Here is a 22148-nt window from a genome sequence, read left to right on the forward strand (position 1 = left end):
GCTACCAAATCCACTTTTCCAGCTCTAACCTGGCAGTGACGCGTTTTTCTCTCAGTCTTGCAGGGAAATTATTCACATACACGTGTAATCTAGATACATTTCAGACTAATGCTAGCAAACACAATTTTATAGTCCCGTAAATTTAATATATATTTCTTGCAAAAACTTCCTAGGCTAATCATTCCATAAATTTGAAAAATCAATAATCCTCTAGCGCGAAGATGAAATTGAAGTAACGCATTACAAATTACAGGCACAAATCGGTCAAGCGAACTTTATAAAAGACGCTGTCAATTTCCCACAAACAGTTGGTAATCGGGGGGGAAATCATTCGAATCGACTTTGTCTTTCACCTCTCAATTAATCCGACAGAATCTAAATACGAATTAATACATAGGATGCGCGCTACTATTTATATCCAGGCTCGCCTGTAATAGCTGCGGAAGTGATCGTCGAGACCTTTAAGACCAAACAAAAGACGTTGCGTATCACGTGCGATAATGATATTAGTTTAGTCGTACCGTGCACAGTGCACTGTGTCCTCTTACGGCACGTGGAAAAAATACGACCCAATGTACTGTGCGATTTGTAGGTCACTATAACCTAAAAACGTTGCATTATGCAGAATCAATCCGTGAGAAGTGGCCTTTGAGCGTGGCGTATAAGTTTAAGATATCGTAGCTGAATCTTCGTTTGCCCTTGCCACCGTCACAATGGCAATTATGAAGATATTGCTACGACCGGGCATCGCGAGGCTCACGGGTGTCAGAGTAAGTTATATTCCGCTATCATTATGTTTCGCATTCTAGTTTTATGCACTTCAAGGTGGACTCGTCATGCATGCCTTCTTTTGTTTATGACACAAAACAGCTGACCTACTTTCGTCAAAGCGCAGCGTACTCATAAAAGCTTAATGGGAATTAATTCGTTTACACTCCGCGGTCACGAATTAATAATTTCACTTGCAATTAGACATCGTCTTTGTCAATTTCCTTCGTTTTCATCGACGTAATCTTCTGTGAAAAGTATTTAATTCGATGTCTCCGTGGCACTCCCTATTTTTGCTCGTCAATCATCGATGTATTTAGCGTAGAGCTCTACTATCGTTTGCGCGTGAAATGACTTTCGCGCGGAACGTTTCTCTTTTATCGTTATGGGACGATCGATTACGAATTGCGATTATAAAATTGGATAAGATAAATGATGCAAAGTTTATGTGATATTACGCTCTCTGCTGGTGTAAAAATATACCGCCTAGCATCCAAGTCAGCGTAGCAGGTATATTTTTATATCCTGCCTCAAGGTCTCTGCAGCCGTTTCAATGTCTTGCTCCAAAAATATGAAGCAGCTGTAGGACTCCAAAGAGCAACTTTCAGAATTTCATAATAAAAAATTAACAGCGTAATATATTAACGTTCTGTTCTTTCTTTTCAGCATCTAAGCTCCAAGCCAAAGTTTGGTCTACTTTTTGACATCGACGGTGTCATAGTGCGAGGCAAGAACGTCTTACCACCAGTACCGGAGTCGTTTAAACAGCTCCAGGGCAAAGATGGCAAATTTCGCGTGCCAACTGTGTTCGTCACCAACAATGGAAACGCTCTGCGCAGCCAAAAAGCGGCAGACTTATCCAAATGGATAGGATACGAGGTGAAAGAGTCGCAGGTCATCATGGCCCATTCACCATTGAGAATGTACCAGCACTTTCACGACAAGCAAGTGTTGATATCGGGGCAGGGCCCGATTAGAGAAATAGCTCGAGAGCTGGGCTTCCAGAGAACGATAACCATGGAAGAATTAGTAAAGAATTTCCCCTCCTTGGATTATGTAAATATGCAAAAGAGAAATCCACAATGTGGGCCGATAGATCCCAATTTTCCTAGAATCGAAGGTATCGTGTTATTTAGTGAATCAATCACCTGGGAGACGTCGTTGCAACTGATGGTGGATCTTCTGATGACTAACGGCTCGCCGGCTAGCTTGCCTAGCACTATTCCTTACCCACACATTCCGGTCCTGGCGTGCAACATGGATTTATTGTGGGTATCGGAGGCACCGATTCCAAGATACGGTCACGGTGCTTACTTATTATGTTTGGAATCTCTATACAAGAAGATTACAGGCAAAGACATGGCGTATTCTGCTCTGGTCGGGAAGCCTAGCGAAGTTACGTACTACCATGCGAATCATATGCTCCAAGAGCATGCTAGGAGTATTGGAATAGATCATAACGTGGACACGATATACGCTATTGGGTAATTAGTCCCTCGACGACCCGAGAAAAGCAGAGCTGCGGGTGGGTGTTAAACAGTTTGTATATTTTTTTCAGAGATAACATCAACACCGACATTTTCGGCGCAAATTTATACGACAAGTATCTCTCGTATCGCGCGAAGAAGGAAGTATTGAAGCCTGACAAGCTGCACAAGTTGCTGAGCAAGGAAGTAAAGCCGCCCAGCGCGAAGGCTTGTATCAGTATTTTAGTCGAAACTGGTGTCCATCAACGGGATTCGGAGTTCATGCCCGAGCACAGCCCGAGAGACTTCTTGGCGATCGAAGACAGTCTCTGCAAGCCTGCGTTCATAGTGAAAGACGTCGGCGAGGCTATTAATCTCGCGTTTAAGGAGGAAAAGTTCGACTGAAGTAATCCACGTAGAGCGTACATTTAGCCTTGGAGTGTTCACGTTCTAATTAAGAAAAGTAAGAAAGTAGTTAGTAGATGTAACTTTGCTGACGCAAGTATTACGCTGATTTAGGGGACATTGGCCTTTATTTTTCAAGGCGATACTCCACAGCCAGAGGCTCCAAATCGATAGGGAAGAAGGAAGCTGTAACACATTGCGTAAGCACGATATTTACTTTGCTTCTTTATCGTCAACTAATTCTCGACAGTTTTACGGAAGGAAGGTCGCGTCTGCGGAACCAGGCGAATATTAGCTATCGTTGCGAGCCAATGATACCGTGTACACCAAGGATACTAGGTAGAACAGAAAACGGTCTTTCAGTCTACGCAGATTTCTCTGTGGATTGGAAGCTTCTAGGATTTATGTTACGATTATAGTATTTAGAAGAATGTTCGAAGGATAGTGCTGTATGTACATATAAATACGCATGTATCGTAAAACGGCTATATATGCACATATATATCTCATGTCTATATGTATATATATGTATAGGCAATTTTTAGTTTGATTTTTACTACGTTATATAGTCGGTCCACTGTAGTACAGAGGTTGAATGTGAAAATTATTTTAACGCACCTGGACGCCGACGGCGATGTTCACGCTTGCGATGCGCTAAGTGCCGATTCTTTTTGAGAAACCGATGATAATAGGAGAGCAATGGCGAGCCCTATGAGACGCGTCTCCGTTGCTTAGCCGACTAGAACTCTAACTATCCGGCGATTTAACATCCATCGCCGAACAGCGCTTTGTACATTAAACTTCATCTAGTCCCATGGAACAGTCTCACGCGACAGCGAAGGGTGGAAGCTACCCTTAACGTCGTTCGGGGAAGTGACGCGTTAAGACGTGCAGGAATAGGATTTGAAAGCGCACATTGCACACAGCACCTGGCCCAGCCAAGCATCTCTGGCTGGCATGCACACGACGAATGATATCGAGACGTCTGCCGAGACGAAGACTGACCCACCCATCCCGAGTAGAATGAAATCGACGGGCGCGCTTGCAGGAGCCGGTCCATGACTTGTTTTAATTTTAGGAAGTTAAAGGGAAGGAAGGAGATTATCGTTTCGACGGGGCACAGGGGACTGCGTCCTCGAGGGCCTCCGCGGACTTAGTAACGTTGTAGATAGCGAAGGGCAATTACACTCGTAGATCGTTGCGAGATCGAGAGTAATACGTGCACGCGTTATATGTATACCATTTTGTCAGCCACGGCACGATTATTTCGTAGCAGCCGTATCCGTAGAGTGCCTGTGACTTTTATGGAGCAAATTAGAATCTATTTTAGTAAACCGCATGTTCGTTCATTTCATCCTATTCACTCCCAACGGCCGTGTCCTCTATGAAAGCCACAGGACGCGCCGAGCTCTTAGCTTTCCCTTTTTCGTTCCGTGGAGAGTGATCTTCGGGAGATATAAACGTCGGTAGGAAATCAGCGGAGTTCCTTGGAGACGGTTTCCGAAGGTCGCCGTGTAATTAGCACATATCAGCTGGGAAAGATGCGAACCCGAGGGCCGTAGAAGGGCACGAGATCCACGTGCTGATGGATCCCATCAAATTCGTATAGTCTAGCCTATAGTTGAACGAAGTAATGTTGACTTCGTTGCAGGCAGAAGTGTGTCGGTCTACGTATCTCCGTTTCTTCAGCAATTATTAACTAGCGACGCCTCGTTAGAATAAGAAGAGCGTATTAAACAGAGGAGAAGCAAGCATCGCTTCACGAGCTGTGATTTATTTTCTTTACGAATATGTATATATGTTAACGGTCGATCATGTAACAAGGCGCTGTGTTCCACGAATCCCGCCGATAAAGAATGGTGATCAAAGGGGGACCAAGGTTACTTTTGCCGATCATTTCCCTTTCAACGCGACACCCCTGATTTCTGGATCCCCGTCGCCTACCGCAAACAAGTTGTACTCATGGGGAAGCAACGAAATATACGATATATTTTTCGTTAACAGAGCAGCGATCTTATTGTGACTAACGATGTTGCGAACTTTTATTGATTAAAGGCGATTATTCTTTCCTACTCTGGTGAATACTTTCTCCGTCGCTGATCTACAGTTAAGATTTGGGCATTTAATGGCCCACAAAGTGTTGAGTTGAAACTAATAATTGCCCCCTGTTGCGGTGGAGCCTAGTAACGTCTGGGTCCCATGACCCATGAATTAAACCGTCAATCGTTCGATTAAATAATTCAATTACCATCGAGTCGTCAACGTCCGCGGGGAATAGATCTATATACCGAAGTCGGGACCGCTGGTGGGCTCGTTGCTTTTTGTTTAACCAGACAGAGCAATTTTATCGCTCGTGGACCCTCTCGATTAAACGCTTGGCCACTAACAAGGGAACATCCCGAACCCGGAAATTCAAGAAATTCTGAAACTTTGTAAATATGTGGAGAATTTCCCCCCGATTACAACACAATTTTTGTTTGCTGCCCAAATTCACTCTAAGGGGGTGTAATTGGCCCCCGAAAATTCGGTTACTTTCCGATTTTCTATTATAACTCGTGAACTGCAAAATATTTTTTTACCAAATGATAGATCTAATTAAAAGAAGTAACTTTTGTCTTGAAACTTTTTTTCTATCTCTTACATTTCGCGAGTTATAATACAAAATCGGAAAATAGCCGATTTTTCGGGGGTTAACTTCACCCCCTTCGAGTGAATTTGGGCAGCAAACAAAAATTGCATTGTAATCAGGAGGAAATCCTCTACGTATTCACAAAGTTTCAGAATTTTTTGAATTTTCCGGTTCGGGATCTTCCCTTGTAAGTACAATAAAACCTTTGCATTTCTAGAAATGAGGAGTAAAACCATTTTCTTCGCAGGTAAGTCTTCGGGATCAGAGGCCTCCAAGAAGGAGCTTGACAAAGAGAAAAGAGATTCCTAGACGCCATTGAAAGGGGAATCTCATGGACTTCCGGTGTCTGAAGTGCAAGTCATTCCCGAGGAGACCGGTTCTTCGCTGGGGACGTGCTTAACATTTTTATGAACTTAAGTTTAGGAAACGTCGCGGAGTTAAAAAAAAAAACGACCCAGTCGTCGCACCGATGAAGTTCAGAAGATTAAGTGGAACAGCAGGTTCCGCGTACCGGAAGAGAGGCTCGAAGAAATCTCGGCCGATTTCTTCGACGATGAATCTTCGCCTGGGTGCATGCCCGAGCTTAAACGACCGGAGCTTCGTCGCACGCGAGACTGAGCTTAATTCACGGGTTCATTAATGGCCAGGTTATCGTAATTGACCCTGTCGCCACGTCGCTAATCAGCGTCGCGTACTCCGGCTACGTTACCGACCGAGGGGAGTTGCAGGGGCCCCGAAAGATGTAGAAGATCGGGCCCGAAAATGTAGAAGTCGAGGCAACAGCGACTTATCTACAATCGAACGCTGTTGATCAACTAGTTTCAGATCAACTCGCATCGGGGAGGCATCGAAAGCCGGAGACGATAGGATTACTAAAAGAAACGTAGCCCGATTAGGTTGACAGTGCGCTTACTAGGCCAGTTTACGGAACAAGTTCAGGATTTATTAATGAAAACTGACGCGCGGTAATACTGACGCCGAGTGCTGAAACCGGTTACCCATTTCTGTGTCATGATGCACTTCAGCGCAGTGAATCGCGGATGTCGTTACTGATTCGGAATTCAGGGCTCGTCGCGACGCGCGAAACGCTCGAATGTAGGCCGCAGAGCGCTATGCACAAAACAATTCAAAATAGTCGCAACATTTACGCACATCCCAGTTATAATCGTCGCGCCTACTCGGCCGAGACGGGAGTTACAAACGCGAGTCAGATCACTGCCATTGATCCAGCTCGCCGAGTACTTGTCTGGAAAAGTAAAAGTCGCACAGGGAGCAGGCGGAGCGACTCGTGCTGCACCGATATCGTTGTTAATTAGAGGAGGTCTGGCAGTGCACCCACCAGTACATGGCTGCGAACAGGGTCGTAGGTAATTGACCCGCGAAAGTTGTCTTCTCACGTCGGCTCGTTACAGAAGCGTTTTCACTGTCACCTTCTCCCGCTGATAGCGGCGGTCTACCGCGGGGGATCAATTTATCGCGCGCAATCAACTACCAGCAGCGAGGAAGCCTATCGAGGAGAAAGCACCGCTGGCTCTTTGTATTTCACTAACGTTACGCTACTATTATTATATTACAGGCAGTATGTACATACGAGACTCGTGTACCTCCACGTTCGCTTAGAATAAATTAGTAAAGGGAGCTAATCATGCGTCAACAGTCATCCACGCCGGCGTCCCTCTTCCTCCTCTTCTTCTCGTAGCACTCCACAGCTCTCTGCAGCTGCTCGAGGTACTCCTGGATCGCTTCTTCCCGCGAAACCTCCCACGAGGCAGATCTGCCCAGGGACCTCTTCTGCACGAGGGCGGTGAGCATCAGAGTGACCACCGGTAGTGTCATCCCCAGCAGGAACGTCGGCGTCATGATGTTCTTCAAGCCGTGCTTCTTGAAGCCCCGGTACAACTCCGCCCAGATGCCTCCGCCAGCTTCCTCTTGGTACTTGCCTAGCTTCCCGTACAGATGAGGCTTGATCTTGCCTGTTTTGGCGATGTAGTTGTAGTAGTAAGGGTCGTAGGACTGCGCGTACAGCTGGGAGTAGTAGACGTCCTTAGGGGGCGGAGGGTGGTCCGCGTCGGGGAACCAGGCGCTGGCGTCTTCGTACGGGACGGGAGGGTTGCTGATGGCCGGCGGGCCGCGGTGGAAACCTGGGGGTTTCGTGTAGATCACCTCCACTGGCGGCTTCTGCTTGAAGGGAACTGGGGACACCCGTCATGGGATTACGGAGTGTTTCTACAAAGTTGTAAGCTATTTCGGGGGTAGTCGCGGGACAGAGGAGTTACGTCTAGTCCAGGGGTGGGGATAATAACCACGGAGGCCCCCTAAAAATGAAAATTTGCGGATGGCAGAATCTTGAAAAATTGTTCGATTTTTACCAAAGATTTAGCTGTTTTCGGTCTGTAAAATTAATTTTTTACACTATTATCTGTGTATATGTGCGATAAAAAGGCCAAAAAAAAAATTGAGTACCACTTCAAACACACCTTAATATACAGGCAAAACGCCAGACAGTATAAACGTATAGTTTTTGTTAAATAAATTCCCGAAGATGGCATTGAAAAAGGGGCAGTTACACTAGAGTACCCCCTTTAAGGGGTTATGCCTACCTGTAAGGAGTGAAAACACAAGTATTTTCGGGATTTTTTTCTCAAGGTGGCGTAACCCCTTAAGGGGAGGTTCCGGTCTAGAGCCCATCAAAATAGGTGATTTTTAGGAATTAATTAAAGGAAAACTACTATATATAATTTAATGGAACTTTTTGCATTGTATTAAGGATGCTTTAAATTATAGAAATATATTTTTTGTTTTATAATTAATCATTGCAGACCGCACTGGGGAGTCATTAAAGTCGAGGCGTCAAAAAATTCATCCAAATCGGTGGGACCTGTATCTTCAAAAGTTATTATCCGATTCGACTGAAACTTTTTTTATTTTGAAGAATATACTTCTAGCTAGGGGGGGAACCAGAAATACATGCTACCCATGCATTTGCCGCTACTCAAATGCCTATAACTTTGGTAGTTTTACGAATTTCAAAACATCCTTTAAACATATATTCCTAAAAGGTTGAACATTCGAAAAATGAAATAAAAAAAAATCGATTTTTATACCGGAACCTCCCCTTAAGGACCTAGAAGGCCACAAGTTTTCCACCCCTGGTCTAGCCTATTCCCACGGTCTAGGTACCCAATCCTTTCGACAGCAATACAATTACCCTAACAACAGAAATTCTATAATCTCCATAACCATCTAACCAGCGCAACTTTTAAATACCCCTATTTCATAACTCCATCGCCGACCATCGCGCTTAATTAAAAGAAGATTGGTAATCCCCAGCAGGATACCTACAGCACCTCCTTGTTGTCTCACCTGGAGCAGGCCCATTGTAGAACACCGGCCCCCCCCTGGACTGAGCCAAGGGAAACGGCTTGCCGCGTATCCTTCTCACGCGATGATGCCATCCGGGAGGATAGAAGACGTCGTTCCTCGGCTGAAGCCCGCCGACGTACGGCACCTGTTGCTGCAACAACTGCTGCTGCGCCAGAGGAGCAGCCAAAGCAGTCACCTGTGGATTCACCGGCAGTCCGTAAACCTGCTCGCTCGCCTGCTGCCTCTGATCAACGGGGAAAGCCTGTCGCTGTTGCATAAGTTGCGCCGTTAAGTGCTGATTGACTGGGGACGACAGAGCCAGGGATTGCTGGCTGAGCTGCGGCGCGGGCTGCTGCGTTAATTGCTGCAGATTAGCGACCGATACCATATGCTGGCTGGGCTGGTCCCGAACGAGGTCGTTCCGCGGAGGCTCTCTGCTCTGCAGGTAACTGTCCAAGGAGTAACGAGACTCCTCCGGCGTCTTCGAGTTCAGAAACGTGCTCAACGCGGATTCCGCTGGGCTGATAGCGATGGGCTCGGAGCTACTGGCGGACAAGTGCCGAGCAACTTGGGCAGGCTTGCTTCGTTGAACGACGAGAGGACTCGAGGGGCGTGCCATTTCCTCCTCGTTCATCGAATTGCTTCTTGGCTTTAGCTCCTGGGAAACGTTTCTCCCGGATAGTGGATGAAGCTTCTGGAGGTCTACCGCCCCGTTGGTCACGTTCGCTGCGGTCGCTTCTTGCCTTGCGGTTCTTTCAGAGAGCCGCGACTCCTCGGCAGTGTACTCGGTGTTCTCCGTCAAAGGACTGCCCTCGAAGTTCAATTGAGCGTTCGCCAAGCCTGCCACGAGCACGAGGAACACCGTGGTCGGGTTCATGGTCCTGGAAGCAACGAGAAACGTAATGGTCCCTATTATTACCCTGGTGCACATGGAGTAGGTATGATCCTCTGCTGCTTAGATCGCAGAAGAAGAAAAACCAGGGAGGAAACGAAGATAGCCTTCGAAGGAGATCAATGCCGAAGCTGTAGCCACGCTAATTACAATTTTCAGTTTGCCTTGGTAATTAGAACGACTAAGGAGAGCCGCTGCGAAGCGTTCTCTCGCGCCGTTCTACTTACACCGCAACTGACCAGGAAGAAGTATCTACACGGAAACTATCGTAGGACCACCAACGACCATCGATACGTGCCTGGAATAACCCTCGACGAATTCGTTTCTCCAATTATCACTCGCGTAAACCCCGTTTTTTAATAGCCTGCTCGTGTTCGGTCAAACAAGGTATAGCCATTCTCGTTTTGGAGATCAAGCCAAGCTTTGCAGATATTAATATACGATGTTCTTCGGGGTACACCCTGTGGATTGAATTCATGGAACTTCATGCATAATGTAAGGAAAAACCGAAATTGTGAACGTAATAGGGCGACGAAATAGACACGTGGCTGTAACCTCGATGCATTCATGAATCTCGCAGCGCCGGTTAAAGACCCCCGTAACACTTTCTTCGGTCAAGGCGAACGCAGCTAACGCGAAAACGCCTTCGTTGATCGTTTCCTGACGAGAAACACCTTTTCCTCTATAATACAATGCGTAATCATCCACACGCTTGTTTTTGCTCTGCCTTCTACAGTGGCGGACGAAAGAAAGTTTACACCTTTTAAAAACGATTAACTTTTTTAGAATTGGTGCGAACAACTTTAGTTGTTTTTTTTTTAGATGCTAGAAGGATTAGTTTGCTAAGTGACGTGTTTCGTCGTTTTGAAAAAAATTGTAATTGGTCGGGATAGCGTAAAAAATAGTAAAGGTCGTTTTTTAAATTGCTGATTTCGGGAATTCCGCGATTTTCGACTTTATTCTGCGATCTTTAAGCGTTTGTAGCTCAGAGCAACGTTAGAGAAGTTTACGAGAAATTTTCAGCATGTATACAACTTACTTGAACCTGCAAACGGGATTTTTGAATTTTCGTTACAGACTCAGAAAAAAGTTTAAGAAACGACCTTTACTATGTTTTTTCGCTATTCCGACCAATTGCAATTTTTTCCAAAACGACGAGACACGTCACTTAGCAAACTAATCCTTCTAGCTTCTAAAAAGAACTAAAGGCGTTTGCACCAATTCTAAAATAGTTATGCGATTTTTAAAGGTGTAAACTTTCTTTCGTCCGCCACTGAATATTCATAAAAATTGATTGTGATCACAAGAATTCAATACTAAGCCCCGATGTACCACGCGCACTCAGAATTCAATCTTGGTGGGAGTTGAACGGATAAAAATATTTTTTTATTATTATTATTTACTTAAACGGGAGTAGCCCTTGGTATACAAATTGTACAGTAACAAGTAAATATCTGAGGTAATATCTAGATAAAAAATTTCGTCGGTGCAACAGCTCTCGGTTAATCGGTGGGAGTAATTTTATTCTCAGTGATCTGAAAGGACGCTAATGACTTATTAAAGAAGTCTAATACAGAACTATATTTCTTCGCTAAGTTTAACTCTTACTGCAAAATCAATAAAGTTCACTAGATGATTACAAAAATTTCTTTAAAGAATAAAATCCAGTTTTCCTTTCTTCTTGCAAAGCTCTTGAATTACTTCAGCCGAGTTTAACGCACGTGAGTAAATGTATTTAATTTCAAATTCAATAAAATTCACTAGGTGATTATAAAAATTTATTTTCAAGAATAAAATCCAGGTTTCTTTTCTTTTTCACGGATGGAGATTTTACCCTACAAAGTATTTCCTCCTCGACTTGAACGCCTCCAACAGTATACCGTTCGAAAGCTCAACCACCCCGGCAGTAACTTCGTGAATCTTTCATACCTGCTCCGGGGAATTGCAAATAAATCTAGGCGAATAAAAATTTGCATCAGGGTTTCGCCAGACAAAGCGACGCTAGAATTATAAATGAAAACAGTGGACGCTAAATCTGCCGACTGGTGCGATGCTCTCATGCGTATAAAGCTGCTGTATAAACCAGAGCGCTGAAGAGATGCTGTAGGTGAAAAATGGGGATAGACGGATGATCCCGGGGAAAAGCGTGATACGCGGAAGAAAAAGTCGTCCAGAGAGAGTGGTTCCGTTTAAAAGTCAGCCCACGTGCTCTGTGCTCTTCGAAGAGAGTTCAGGGTCGCCTGTGACACATTCTTTTTCGAACTTAGGACCGAAAGTTCTGCGCAAAGCGCTGCCGAGAACCGAACGAGGCCACCCGATGAAATCGATCGAAGAATTCTAACGATTTATTCCTGAGAATGGTACGCAAAAGGAACGGCACCTACGCGTTCACCATTTGTCGATGTCCATCACAGTTCCCGAGATAAAAGACTAGCCACGGTAAAAGCTTCGCCGATCCTTGCCCGTGTGACCGAGACTTTCTAAAAACCGTTAATCCATTATGAATTCAGCGATCGGCCGAAATCCGCAAAAAGACGCCTCGATCATTCTCTGGCGTGCAGAACCGGCTGTTGACACCGTTCGTGGGTACCTTTCCTCAGATTTCAGGAGCAGACCGTGAAGAAGAGATCGAGACCACTCTTTTGCATCAGACTACGGATCCTCTGCGAACTGTCTGTAGAAACGCGAGGGGAGGAAAGTAGGCGATAGTTAGTCGAACAACACCATGGCCCGTTGCGGTAATTAATCGACGAATGCTGGAGTAACAACGAAACAGCACTGACGCGCAGATTTAATTACCATTGCCTGCACAACTCGACGAGGAATTCTCTGTGAAAGATTCTCCGAGGTGTTCTACTAATTCGAGGATGAAGCTCACCAGGAATCCGCCGATACATCGCGTGCGGCGTTAAATAACAGCTGAAGTAATCTAGCGATTTTATTCGAAGGAAAAAAAAGACAATTCTATTAATTACTATGGAACAGTAGTTGAACGAGTGTTCGTGGGATTTCTACTCACGTTTCGATGAATACCGTCCAGGTCGATCGAGCACCGACGTTCAACCACCGATTCGGCTGCTTCCACTTGGTCGCGGTTCAATTACGGTTCAACATTTACGAGTGGATTGGTATATGCTCGATGCGGCGAACGGCGCGCGTTGAGAGGGACCGTCCATCGGCCCGAATGGAACCAGGAATACTGAAGATTCACGGGGTGATGGGAAAGGCATTCGCTTCGACTGCTCCCTACCTTGCTCGAGTGGCTGGAGCCGGTTCCGCGGCGCGTTTTCGTCTCACCTGTACGAAATCTATCCCCTCGATCGCTTCGACGCCTCCGTGGGACCTCTACGATCTACAATTACGGCGTCGATCCTTCTGGCCCGACGAGCGATCGGGCACTAAAGGAAAGGTGACGCGCGGCCATTTGAAAATAAACAGGGCCCCGATGTTCCACGCATCGGCCGTCAACACCGCAGGTATACGGGCCACCCACTATTCGCTGCACCAGAAATGTATTTCACTGAGGATCAAAGGGCTGATCCTGGAGAACTGGAGGCGCCAGGAATAAAGCTGGGGATCCACCTGGATGATAAGCTAAGCTATGCTAAGTTTTAAAAAAATTAACTCCAATACATCCTTATGGAACCGTTTCTACCAAAAGCTAAGTTCAGCTGTGCTATGTTTTTTCGGAAGCTAACTTACAAGGGAAGATCCCGAAGCCGAAAATTCCAAAAATTCGGGAACTTTGTGAATATGTAAGGGATTTCCTTCTGATTACAACGCAATTTTTTTTTTGCTGCCCAAATTCACTCGAAAGGGGAGAAATTAACCCCTGAAAAACCACCTTCGCTACACAGTGCATACTCTCGTTTCAACTCCCCTTTTCTTAAACGTATCGCGGAAAAATATTTCGCAGTGATATCAAAATGCTAGCAAAATTTGCGGATGAAAAACGTCCAAGAGAAAGGCTCTTGGTCGCGATATGAAGCAGCGAAGTTTAACTCGCTTCCATTACCCCCAATGTCAGTAACGAGGCCTTAGATAATGGCATCGCGGACGCATCGACGCGCCTCGTTATTGAAACAACCGGAGAAAGCCGGCAAAAATATCGATCGCCTCTTGCAGAACTCTGTCCAGAAAAATCACTCTTTCCGCGGCCGTGAACGAGTCACTCAAGCTTCAAATGACTATGCATCCTAGAAGCGGAGGAAGCAGGGGCGCGGGGGGAGGACGTGGGGAAGCTCGCGTACGCCAATTACGTCGAAATTAATAAGTCGAATCCGATGCGCCATTTTCGTTCGGGCAATTCTCAGCCGCCACTCCGAGCCACCCACGGAGCATTATCTATCTTCGGACACATCAATTTGTTATTCCCATTAAATTGATAAGACACCGGTGCCCTTCGACGTCGCAGCGTTGCGCAGGATGAAGCGCCTCGCTCGCGACAGGATTAAAAAGACCGCGCGGCGCGGCCGTCCACTTTCGAAGAAGATCCGATAATTACACGGATATGTGGGTCACCTAGTCGCAGCGCCGATCTTCCGTAGATCGGACGCATTACAGCCACGATAACTGTGGTCATCGAGCGATTCCTACCCGGCGAGACGAGAGTGAACCGAACGGTAGTTTAAGCATTTTGTTTCCACTGCCTTTCCAACCATCCGCCTCGGTGACATTGTTTAACAAGCCGATCCCTACCTCCTCGGACCCGCAACGACGGGTACGAGGACTTATACGAGGCACCGATAAACTCGACTTGAAAGAAATTTAGAAACAAGTGGCACGGATCCAGAATATCGAGAGCGTTGTAAAAGCGCGCAGCGAATAGCATCTGCTTTACAAGAGGACGCAAAAGTCAAGGTCTTCTGAGGTCGAGGAAAATCGTCGAGGGTATTCCTGTCTTCTGGTGTTTCTCGATCTGCTTCATTTCCATGAGTCATGTGACTCTTACATAGCGTACGATTATGCTAATGGTGCCGTATAAATCGCGCCTCGGAGAGATCAGATTACCGCAGCAGACTGGCTGCTCATCTGGAAATCTGTGGCGATACAATTTCTATTGAGAGGCGAGGGCGATGCGCTTTACTATAAATATAAAACAGACTTCCTTTCCTGTGACTGTTGACCACCGCGTGCCCCAAGTTTTCGTTGACTCAAAATTTCTTCCACTGTTCCTGAATGTTAATGCATCGACGTCTGGCGAAGGACTCCGGAGGATCGGTTGGCGGTGTCGTTGGAAAAACGAATACCCGATGGAAGATGAAGACAATAGGGAGGGGTGATCGGTGTTCTCCTCCTCGGCCACTCGATGGCATCAGCCGTGCAGGCGAGCCTCCGTAGCGAACGTTATATAATTGTGGCAGATTACTGCCGCCGTTGCTCACATCCATGCTGCCGCACTCTGGCCTGTGTGCTGGCTGACGCTCTCAGTGGACATTCGGCCACGGAACGACCTGGGCGTCGCACGGCGATGATGGAAACCCAGCGAGCAAACGCACCGTCCAACGCGATCACGTGGAAACGCCTCAAGGATATACTCCTCGACCTGCACCTCAACTCGGATCGCATCTTTTACCGGTAAGTGTAAGCGCGGCGAGCACTTCCTGTCGCCTCTCGAGGAATCTTCCTAGTCAGGAGCACCGTGCCAGGGATTCGAGCGCTCTTATAAACGATGGTTGCTAAAATAAAGGGAACTGTTAATTTGTGAGACCAGTTGCGTTCGTCAAGTGGTCGTCTGATCCCCTTTCTAAGGGCTTTTCATTGAAGAATGATAGCTCTAAAGACCACTGCTGGGCGCATCGTTCTTCTACAGACGATCCTGAGACCGTTCGCCGGGCTTTTTTCTTCTAGAGCGAGGAGTTGTTCCGGTGCAAATGGCCTGGAGAGGAAAAAATAGATCGGATGTCAGCGAATTAAACGCGACCGCGTCCTTCTGTCGGAACTACGCTATGTAGACAGAGTGCCGGCGTTTCCGCGGCGCTCCTGCATTCCGCATTGTCACCGGAACGTCCCCGCCGGGTCTGGGTTGAATAACAGATTCCCTCCAGCGAATTGGCATTGAAATATACGCCCGTTAATGATAGTCTCGCGCGGAGAACATAATTGTCGGGGTACGAACTTCGACGTGGCTGTAATTTTGCAACGATGAGCTTCTAGAGTAGCAAGAAACCTTCCACGTGACATTCTCGCCGTCTGCCAATTCTGTCTCAGGTTCCGAGCCACACACTGGTTCTTTGAATCGTCCGCGACTGCATCTTATAAAGAGGATTCAAATATTTTGATCCGCGCTTTGTACCAGTGCTAAACGTGAATGAAAGCCTAACACTGGACTGACACGTGACGTCGGGTCGACGGCGTGAACTTATGCATGTACGAGCGCGGTATCAGATAAATTTGATCTTCAGCCGCGACGACGAATCGATCGGCTGTCGCGTGCCTCTGTGCGCGGTAGAATGCCAGCGAAAGGAAGAAAGCGTAATAGGTCTAGTTGAGGATAACGACGCTGCTGCCCGTTCAATTTCGGGGCTTGAACTTTGCTCCGTTTAATCCACTTAAGGTGAGATCACCGCGGCCCTCTTAATTAGCTGAATGAAGAATGCTCCTTTCGTTCCACGAATTATGACTGGCCTACATAAGGCCGCCAGTTCAGGCGCCAACCCCCCCCCGCGTCCTCTTATTACTTCATTCAGGGACCGTTGCCCTTTGCATTACCCAATTATATCGACGAATCTTTCTCCTAATTGAACGTTTTCGTCCTCGAGACAAGGAAGACGAACTCCCAAGGCTTAGCCATTCACTGCTTGGTCATCCTGCACACGCTTATACCCAGGCCCGGCTCGTCCTATTTTTTTAAAATAAATGAAATATTGCAAGTTGTACTATAACTGTTTTAAGATACGAATAAAAATCCAGAGCAAGGTCATCGGAAAGCTCGATTAAATGTAGATATTATAAATAAAGGGCGCAATTTGGCAAATTCGCCTGAGGCGCAAATCCTTCAATCATTCATACTTAATTAAAATTCAATAGACTAACTCCTGAATCTCTAGCAGCAGCTCCTCGTAAAATTCGCTCGATTTCAGTCGCGATGTCTCGCGCTTCGTCTGACGCTGCGCTCAGCACACTTCTTGCCTGCACAGGAAGCTTCCCTGACGCAGCGTCGCAGGAAACGACGAGCAGTGCTCATGTTTCGCCTGTTCAGCTTGGAAAGTGATCCTCTTCGATCACTTCGAGAGCAGAGCTTTGGGTGATTTATTTAACAGCGTGGGCTGTACACCATTCCTTCTTCCTCAGTATTGGCCTGAACATCGGGAAGAGGCCCTGGCTATGGCTGCTGGTGTCCATCTGCATCAACTGTGTCTGCGCACCCGGGATCCTCTTCTGGCGAGAAGAGCTGGACGACGTGCAGATGTTCGTGCCCGACGGCTCCGCGCTGCGCGTGGACGCAGCCTGGGTGAGGAGCCACTTCCACGACGACTTCCGGTACGAGAGCATCATCGTCACTGCCCCCAACGTGTTGGAGCCGGAGGTGCTGCGCTCGGTACATAGGCGATCATGACTTATACGAGTATCTGCGAAGGTTCTTTTCCACTTTCACGCATGGCCCTTTAAGAGATTCGTGCTGAACAGACTCTGCTTGCACACGTACACCAGGTCCCATCCAGTCGAGCCTTACATTCTCTTCCTTCCTAGATCAGCAAGATCGAGCAAACAGTGAAGACCGTGATGGTGAACAACAATACCTGGGAGGACGTCTGCGCTGGGTAAAATCGCCATATCCCTTGAAACTAACTTGTTGCCCCTATTGAGGATGTTGCAGGATGACGCCTCTGTGTCTGCAGGTACTTGACGTGGTTCACGAAGGACGACACCACGGACCTCTTCAGGGAACTGGAGCTCTCCGAGGACATCCTGCTGCAGCTGAATAGCACGGTGCTGAAGAATGGGTGTATATACCAGTCGATCGTGCAGCTCTGGGAAAGTGGCTTGTCGAAGGACGTTCGGAATCTGACGAAGAAGGAGGTGCTGGAGGACGTGAACAGAGCAGCAAGGCATAAGTGAGTCCCTGGCGAGAAACTCCGGTATCCGTTCGTTCTTCTCACCCATCTGGAATAATCAAATCTGTAGGATCGACGGAATTGGCGCTCTGCTGGATATTGGGCCGCTGCTCTCGGGCGTCGTCTACGACAAGAAGGGTCGCATCCGTGGCGCGAAAGCGACGATCCTGAATTGGATGCTAAAGAAATCGAACCCGAGCGCGGCAGATTGGGAGCTGGAGTTCATAAATAGTGTCCTCCACGCGAACACCACGCTCCCGCCGGGAATGAAGGTTTACGCGATCGCCACGCGCAGCTTCCTAGACACCCTCCACCAAATACTGAACAGCAATCTGACAGTGCTGTGCTGCGGATTGTCGTTGATCGCGGTTTACCTGATGACAATGATCGGTAAATGTAACGCGCTGGAGCAACGAATTTATTTGTCAGTAATGGGTGTCTCTGTGGTTGGCCAGGCAATCTTGTCCTCATACGGGATCTGCTACTACTTGGGGTACTCTTACGGGCCGATACATTCCATTCTACCGTTTCTGTTGCTCGGTATAGGCGTCGATAACATGTTCGTGATCATGCAGAGCCTCGCGAACTTGTCGGAGACCGACCAGGCTCTGGAGATCCCCGTTCGCATCGCGAAAGCGTTCCAACAAGCGGGTACGACGCTGGTGGCTTCTTCAGGGCGTCGACATCGAAATTGTTACATATAATGGACTGTGTATTTCGATTTCGACGCTCTTCTCTAATAACGTCCGCGTGCTCTGCCATTTCAATCTTCAGCTGCTCTCCTCTCTTCAAGGCTTGTCCGTGACAGTGACATCCTTCACAAACGTAATCGCGTTCGCCTTTGGCATAACGACGGTGATGCCATGCCTGGGGTCCTTCTACGCGTTCGCCACGCTGGGTATCTTCTTCCTGTACGTGTACGAGATCACGTTCTTCATGAGCTGCCTGGTGTACGACGAAAGGAGGCTGGAGGCGAGGAAGGACGGCTGCTTCTGTCGTCCCAAATTGAACTGGAAGCCAAACGAGTGCAGCCAAAGGAACACTCAGCAGATCATCTTCGAGAACTACGTCGGCCCCTGGGTGACTAAGAACACCACGCGAGTGATCGTGCTGATGATCACCGGCGGTCTCCTCTGCGTCAACACCTGGGCGGTGTTTCAATTGGATCAGAACTTCGATCCTCTTTGGTACATAAACCAGGACTCCTATCCCATACAATTCAACGAGAAGCTGAAGGAGTACTTCCCCAAGTACGGGAAGCGAGCCGCCATTTATATGACCGGCGTGGACTACTACGAGGACCGCGAGTCCCTCGCCCAGCTAGTGCAAGATCTCAGGAGCAACCAGTTTATTAATAACGCTACCCTCGAGCCGTGGTTCATTGCGTACGACAAGTGGCTCAATGTTACTGACAAAGGTAAGTGTCGTTGAGCTTAGGATTGCTTAAAGATAAGTAAATGGTAACACTTGCTTTGTAGGTGATATCGAGAGCAAAGAGGAATATTACAATGTCCTCACGGAATATTTACTTTTAACGAAAGAAGGCCAGGCGTACATTAAAGATATCAATTTCGATAAATTGCCAGCTGGAGAGTATAACATAACGGTACTTATAAAGCTCTATCTAAAAGATTTTCACTCGCTCTTTTTAGAGAAAGTACAGTTTATTTGCTTGCTCTTTAGACGTCGCAAATCCCGATACAACACGTTCTCATTAACTCGACGTCGGACCAAATAAGAGCGATGCAGTCGATCAGGGAAACAGTTCAGGGCACTAACTTCTCGCAGGGGCACGATCACATTGCCATTTTCTCGCCTGACTATGTTTCATGGACAGCAAACAAGGTGAGGGGGAATCTTTGTGTACGATCCTTTTAGTTACTAGGTCGTTAAGTGGTGATTCTTTCGCAGGTGATAGGAGAAGAATTGATAAGAAATTTATGCCTGGAAATAGTGACCATCGGGGTGGTGATAGTATTGTTCCTCAGGAATCTGCAAGCCTCGCTTTGGGTGCTCTGTTGCGTTTTGTTCACGCTCATCGACTTGTTGGGTTCCATGTACTTTTTAAACCTGACTATCGAAATGTCAGCGAGTATTATGATTCTGTTATGCGCCGGGCTGGCGGTCGATTACGCTGCTCATATTGGATTGGAGTTCACGCGAACTCAGGGTAGCAAGAAAGGCAAGGATCAATGCGCGTGTAGTGGAGACTAGAATAGCATATGAACTCTTTGGTCTTTTGTAGAACGCGCGATCCAAACACTTTCCATCATCGGCCCGGCTGTGTTTAATGGAGGCTTAAGTACGTTCCTAGCGTTCGTTCTGCTGGGTTCCAGCGAGGCTTACCTATTCAATACTTTCTTTAAGGTATTGTTAGACAATTTCGTGTAGTACTTATTCAACTATCGAGATAGATAAGAATTCTTTTATTTCAGTTATTTACGTCTGTGGTAGTGTTTGGTCTGTTCCACGGCCTACTATTTTTACCAGTAATTTTAAGCTTATTAGGCCCGGAAGAGAGAGTGAGTAATGCGAAGAAGGAGAATGTTGTGCAAGAACAGAATGGATACTGTATCGTTCCTTTACCTCGAAATGAAAAAGGTAATAGTCTGCGAAAGTAATCGGATTTAGTCGATACTATTTCATGTGGTTTGATGATTGTGTTTGATTTTTTAGATATAGAAACTAAAACTGCCAATTAACGTTTGGCAGTGCCTAAAAGACTGCTTAGATAAGTATTTGATTATGAATATCCTAGCATACGAATTGCAATCGCAAGAACAACGCACATGTACTGTAAAACAGTAGTTTGTATATTCTTTTATGAAAGAGAACAAGAACGAAAGAGTACCATTTTAAATGCGAAATCTCAGTTATCTTTTCCGCCTACTCTTCACTTCCGTCCACTCGTCTGCAACCTCCATATCCTTAGCGCTTTCCTCCTCCCCTTCGGAACTATCTTCCTCCACTATGGAGCGACTCTGAGTCCTCCTTACAGGCTCGTTTGTGACTAGCCATGGCTGCAGCGGTGGTAGCTTCTCCAACTCCGCCACCGCCAGACCTTCATTATTCTCGGTGCAATAACGGTGGAATCTCAGTAACTCCTCTGCAACCTGCATGGCACTGTCGTCGTGAAGTTCCGTATTAAAGTGCTCGTCCATGTAGTTCTCCAACTCGTTGGCAACTTGACTATTGTCCAGGTTCTCTGAACAATCATCGAGATCTCGATTACAAGGTGTTTAAGATACGAACACAGGGTGCTTAAATGTTTCTGACCACGTTTCACAGGCATACACCACTGATCCAACTCGTCAACGCGAAACTATACTAGGGTTTACACAAAAACCGAATTTTGAAAAAACCAGTTTTTGAATTTTCACAAGAAATGTAATTAAAATAGAAAATAAATATTTGTAATTATTCTAAAAATTTCAGTTTTTTTAATATTTATGGAATTACAAAAATATAACAAAAACTATAATAACTAAAATCCGCGTACAAAATATAAATTATAAAAATCTTTATTTCATTTAGTATTTTTCTTCCGAAAATATGAACTCGTGAAGATTAGTTTTACAGTAAACTGTTACCTACTACAATATGCTTGTGTCCGAGGCGATTTCAAGTCAAAATGTTATCCGGTTCTTCGAATTTCACAAGTTTATAAAAAAAAAACGATTTTTACTCCCAGTTTCTAAAAACCGACAAACCCTAAACTATACTCTGTTCCACAAGGAGATGGATCTCTTCGCACAGCTTGTCCCCATATGAAAACAGGTCAGCAGACGAGTTCATTACCTTGTGAAGCAGAGTATATCTCTTTAATCCTAAAATACGCGCAACGATCCTTCTACGATGCGCTTGCTGTGAATCTTGGTCAGACATTCTAAGAAGATCCTGTGTGAAAGGAATTAAGGGGTCATTCTGGTAATCACGCCACAAAATTCGGCAACATTCGATAACGGTACTCATAATGATTAAGAATCAGCATGGTTTTTTTTTTGTTTCAAATGAGTCTGTGAGCTGAAATCACTCCCGCCGTCTTTTCAAAGGCGCGATTTTTAACTCCAGAGAACATTGAAAAAACACAATTAAAAGTGAATTTAAACAATTGTTCCGTATACATTATAAGTAGCTTAATAAATGAAAAAAAGTTTGACATTGTTATTCATTGTATTCACTGAGAAAAAAAAACCTGAATGTTGCCGAATTTTACGGCGTAATTACCAGAATGACCCCTTAAATAGAAGAACCAACCATTCATGTACATAACCTCTGTCATGTAAGGACAAAAGTCTACCGCTCGTTCTTTCGGCCCCATTCCATGTTCCACTGCCATCTAACAAAGAAATATTCAATAAAATACACAACAAGGTAACACAATTATTTTCCATCACAAGCTTCGAGGAAAGAAGCGTGCTTACCTTCAATGCAGTCCAATTACTAAAAACGCGTTGCGTGACGGATAAGAAGAATTCCGTTGCGTTCGACATTTCACTTTTAATTAACAACTCCTGGCAATACTTATTAACGGTATTTAAAGCACAACTGCCCGATTCACTTCACAC

The 22148-nt window shown here is 46.1% G+C and overlaps 4 protein-coding genes across 8 annotated transcripts; 2 read left to right on the top strand and 2 right to left on the bottom strand.

Moving 5' to 3' along the window:
* The first annotated feature begins 274 nt into the window (after positions 1–274).
* Positions 275–3973, top strand: LOC143369030 (haloacid dehalogenase-like hydrolase domain-containing 5). 3 transcript variants are annotated; one of them, XR_013085324.1, is made up of 4 exons: positions 275–770; positions 1435–2252; positions 2327–2697; positions 2754–3973. XR_013085324.1 is itself a non-coding variant. In XM_076812397.1 (3 exons), exons 1-3 carry the CDS (start codon positions 714–716, stop codon positions 2637–2639), a joined length of 1188 nt encoding a protein of 395 aa, XP_076668512.1. In that variant the 5' UTR covers positions 275–713; the 3' UTR covers positions 2640–3973. The 3 variants fall into 3 exon arrangements, 1 of the variants encoding a protein (XP_076668512.1); XR_013085325.1 differs by having other exon boundaries at positions 2779–3973; XM_076812397.1 differs by having other exon boundaries at positions 2327–3973.
* LOC143369027 (uncharacterized) lies at positions 2770–20566 on the bottom strand. Of its 3 annotated transcripts, XR_013085323.1 has the most exons (4): positions 20432–20566; positions 8632–9512; positions 6860–7460; positions 2770–6775 (listed from the first exon to the last, which is right to left on the bottom strand). XR_013085323.1 is itself a non-coding variant. In XM_076812393.1 (3 exons), the coding sequence occupies exons 2-3, from the start codon at positions 9506–9508 to the stop codon at positions 6919–6921; spliced, it is 1419 nt and encodes a 472-aa protein (XP_076668508.1). In that variant the 5' UTR covers positions 9509–9512; positions 20432–20566; the 3' UTR covers positions 2770–6918. The 3 variants fall into 3 exon arrangements, 2 of the variants coding, with proteins under 2 accessions (XP_076668508.1, XP_076668509.1); XM_076812393.1 differs by having other exon boundaries at positions 2770–7460; XM_076812394.1 differs by lacking the exon at positions 20432–20566 and adding an exon at positions 12543–13046 and having other exon boundaries at positions 2770–7460.
* Positions 14769–20440, top strand: LOC143369023 (patched domain-containing protein 3). Its single transcript, XM_076812383.1, has 12 exons — positions 14769–15100; positions 16817–17063; positions 17216–17286; positions 17365–17580; positions 17651–18231; positions 18374–18997; positions 19059–19186; positions 19264–19425; positions 19492–19762; positions 19826–19947; positions 20016–20181; positions 20257–20440. The coding sequence occupies exons 1-12, from the start codon at positions 14832–14834 to the stop codon at positions 20280–20282; spliced, it is 2883 nt and encodes a 960-aa protein (XP_076668498.1). The 5' UTR covers positions 14769–14831; the 3' UTR covers positions 20283–20440.
* On the bottom strand, positions 20218–22141 carry LOC143369032 (uncharacterized). The gene is made up of 3 exons (XM_076812403.1): positions 22005–22141; positions 21838–21919; positions 20218–20785 (listed from the first exon to the last, which is right to left on the bottom strand). Exons 1-3 carry the CDS (start codon positions 22071–22073, stop codon positions 20454–20456), a joined length of 483 nt encoding a protein of 160 aa, XP_076668518.1. The 5' UTR covers positions 22074–22141; the 3' UTR covers positions 20218–20453.
* Between the last annotated feature and the right edge of the window lie 7 nt (positions 22142–22148).

The sequence above is a fragment of the Andrena cerasifolii genome, chromosome 5 (assembly GCF_050908995.1).
Source record: "Andrena cerasifolii isolate SP2316 chromosome 5, iyAndCera1_principal, whole genome shotgun sequence".
Lineage (NCBI taxonomy): Eukaryota > Metazoa > Arthropoda > Insecta > Hymenoptera > Andrenidae > Andrena > Andrena cerasifolii.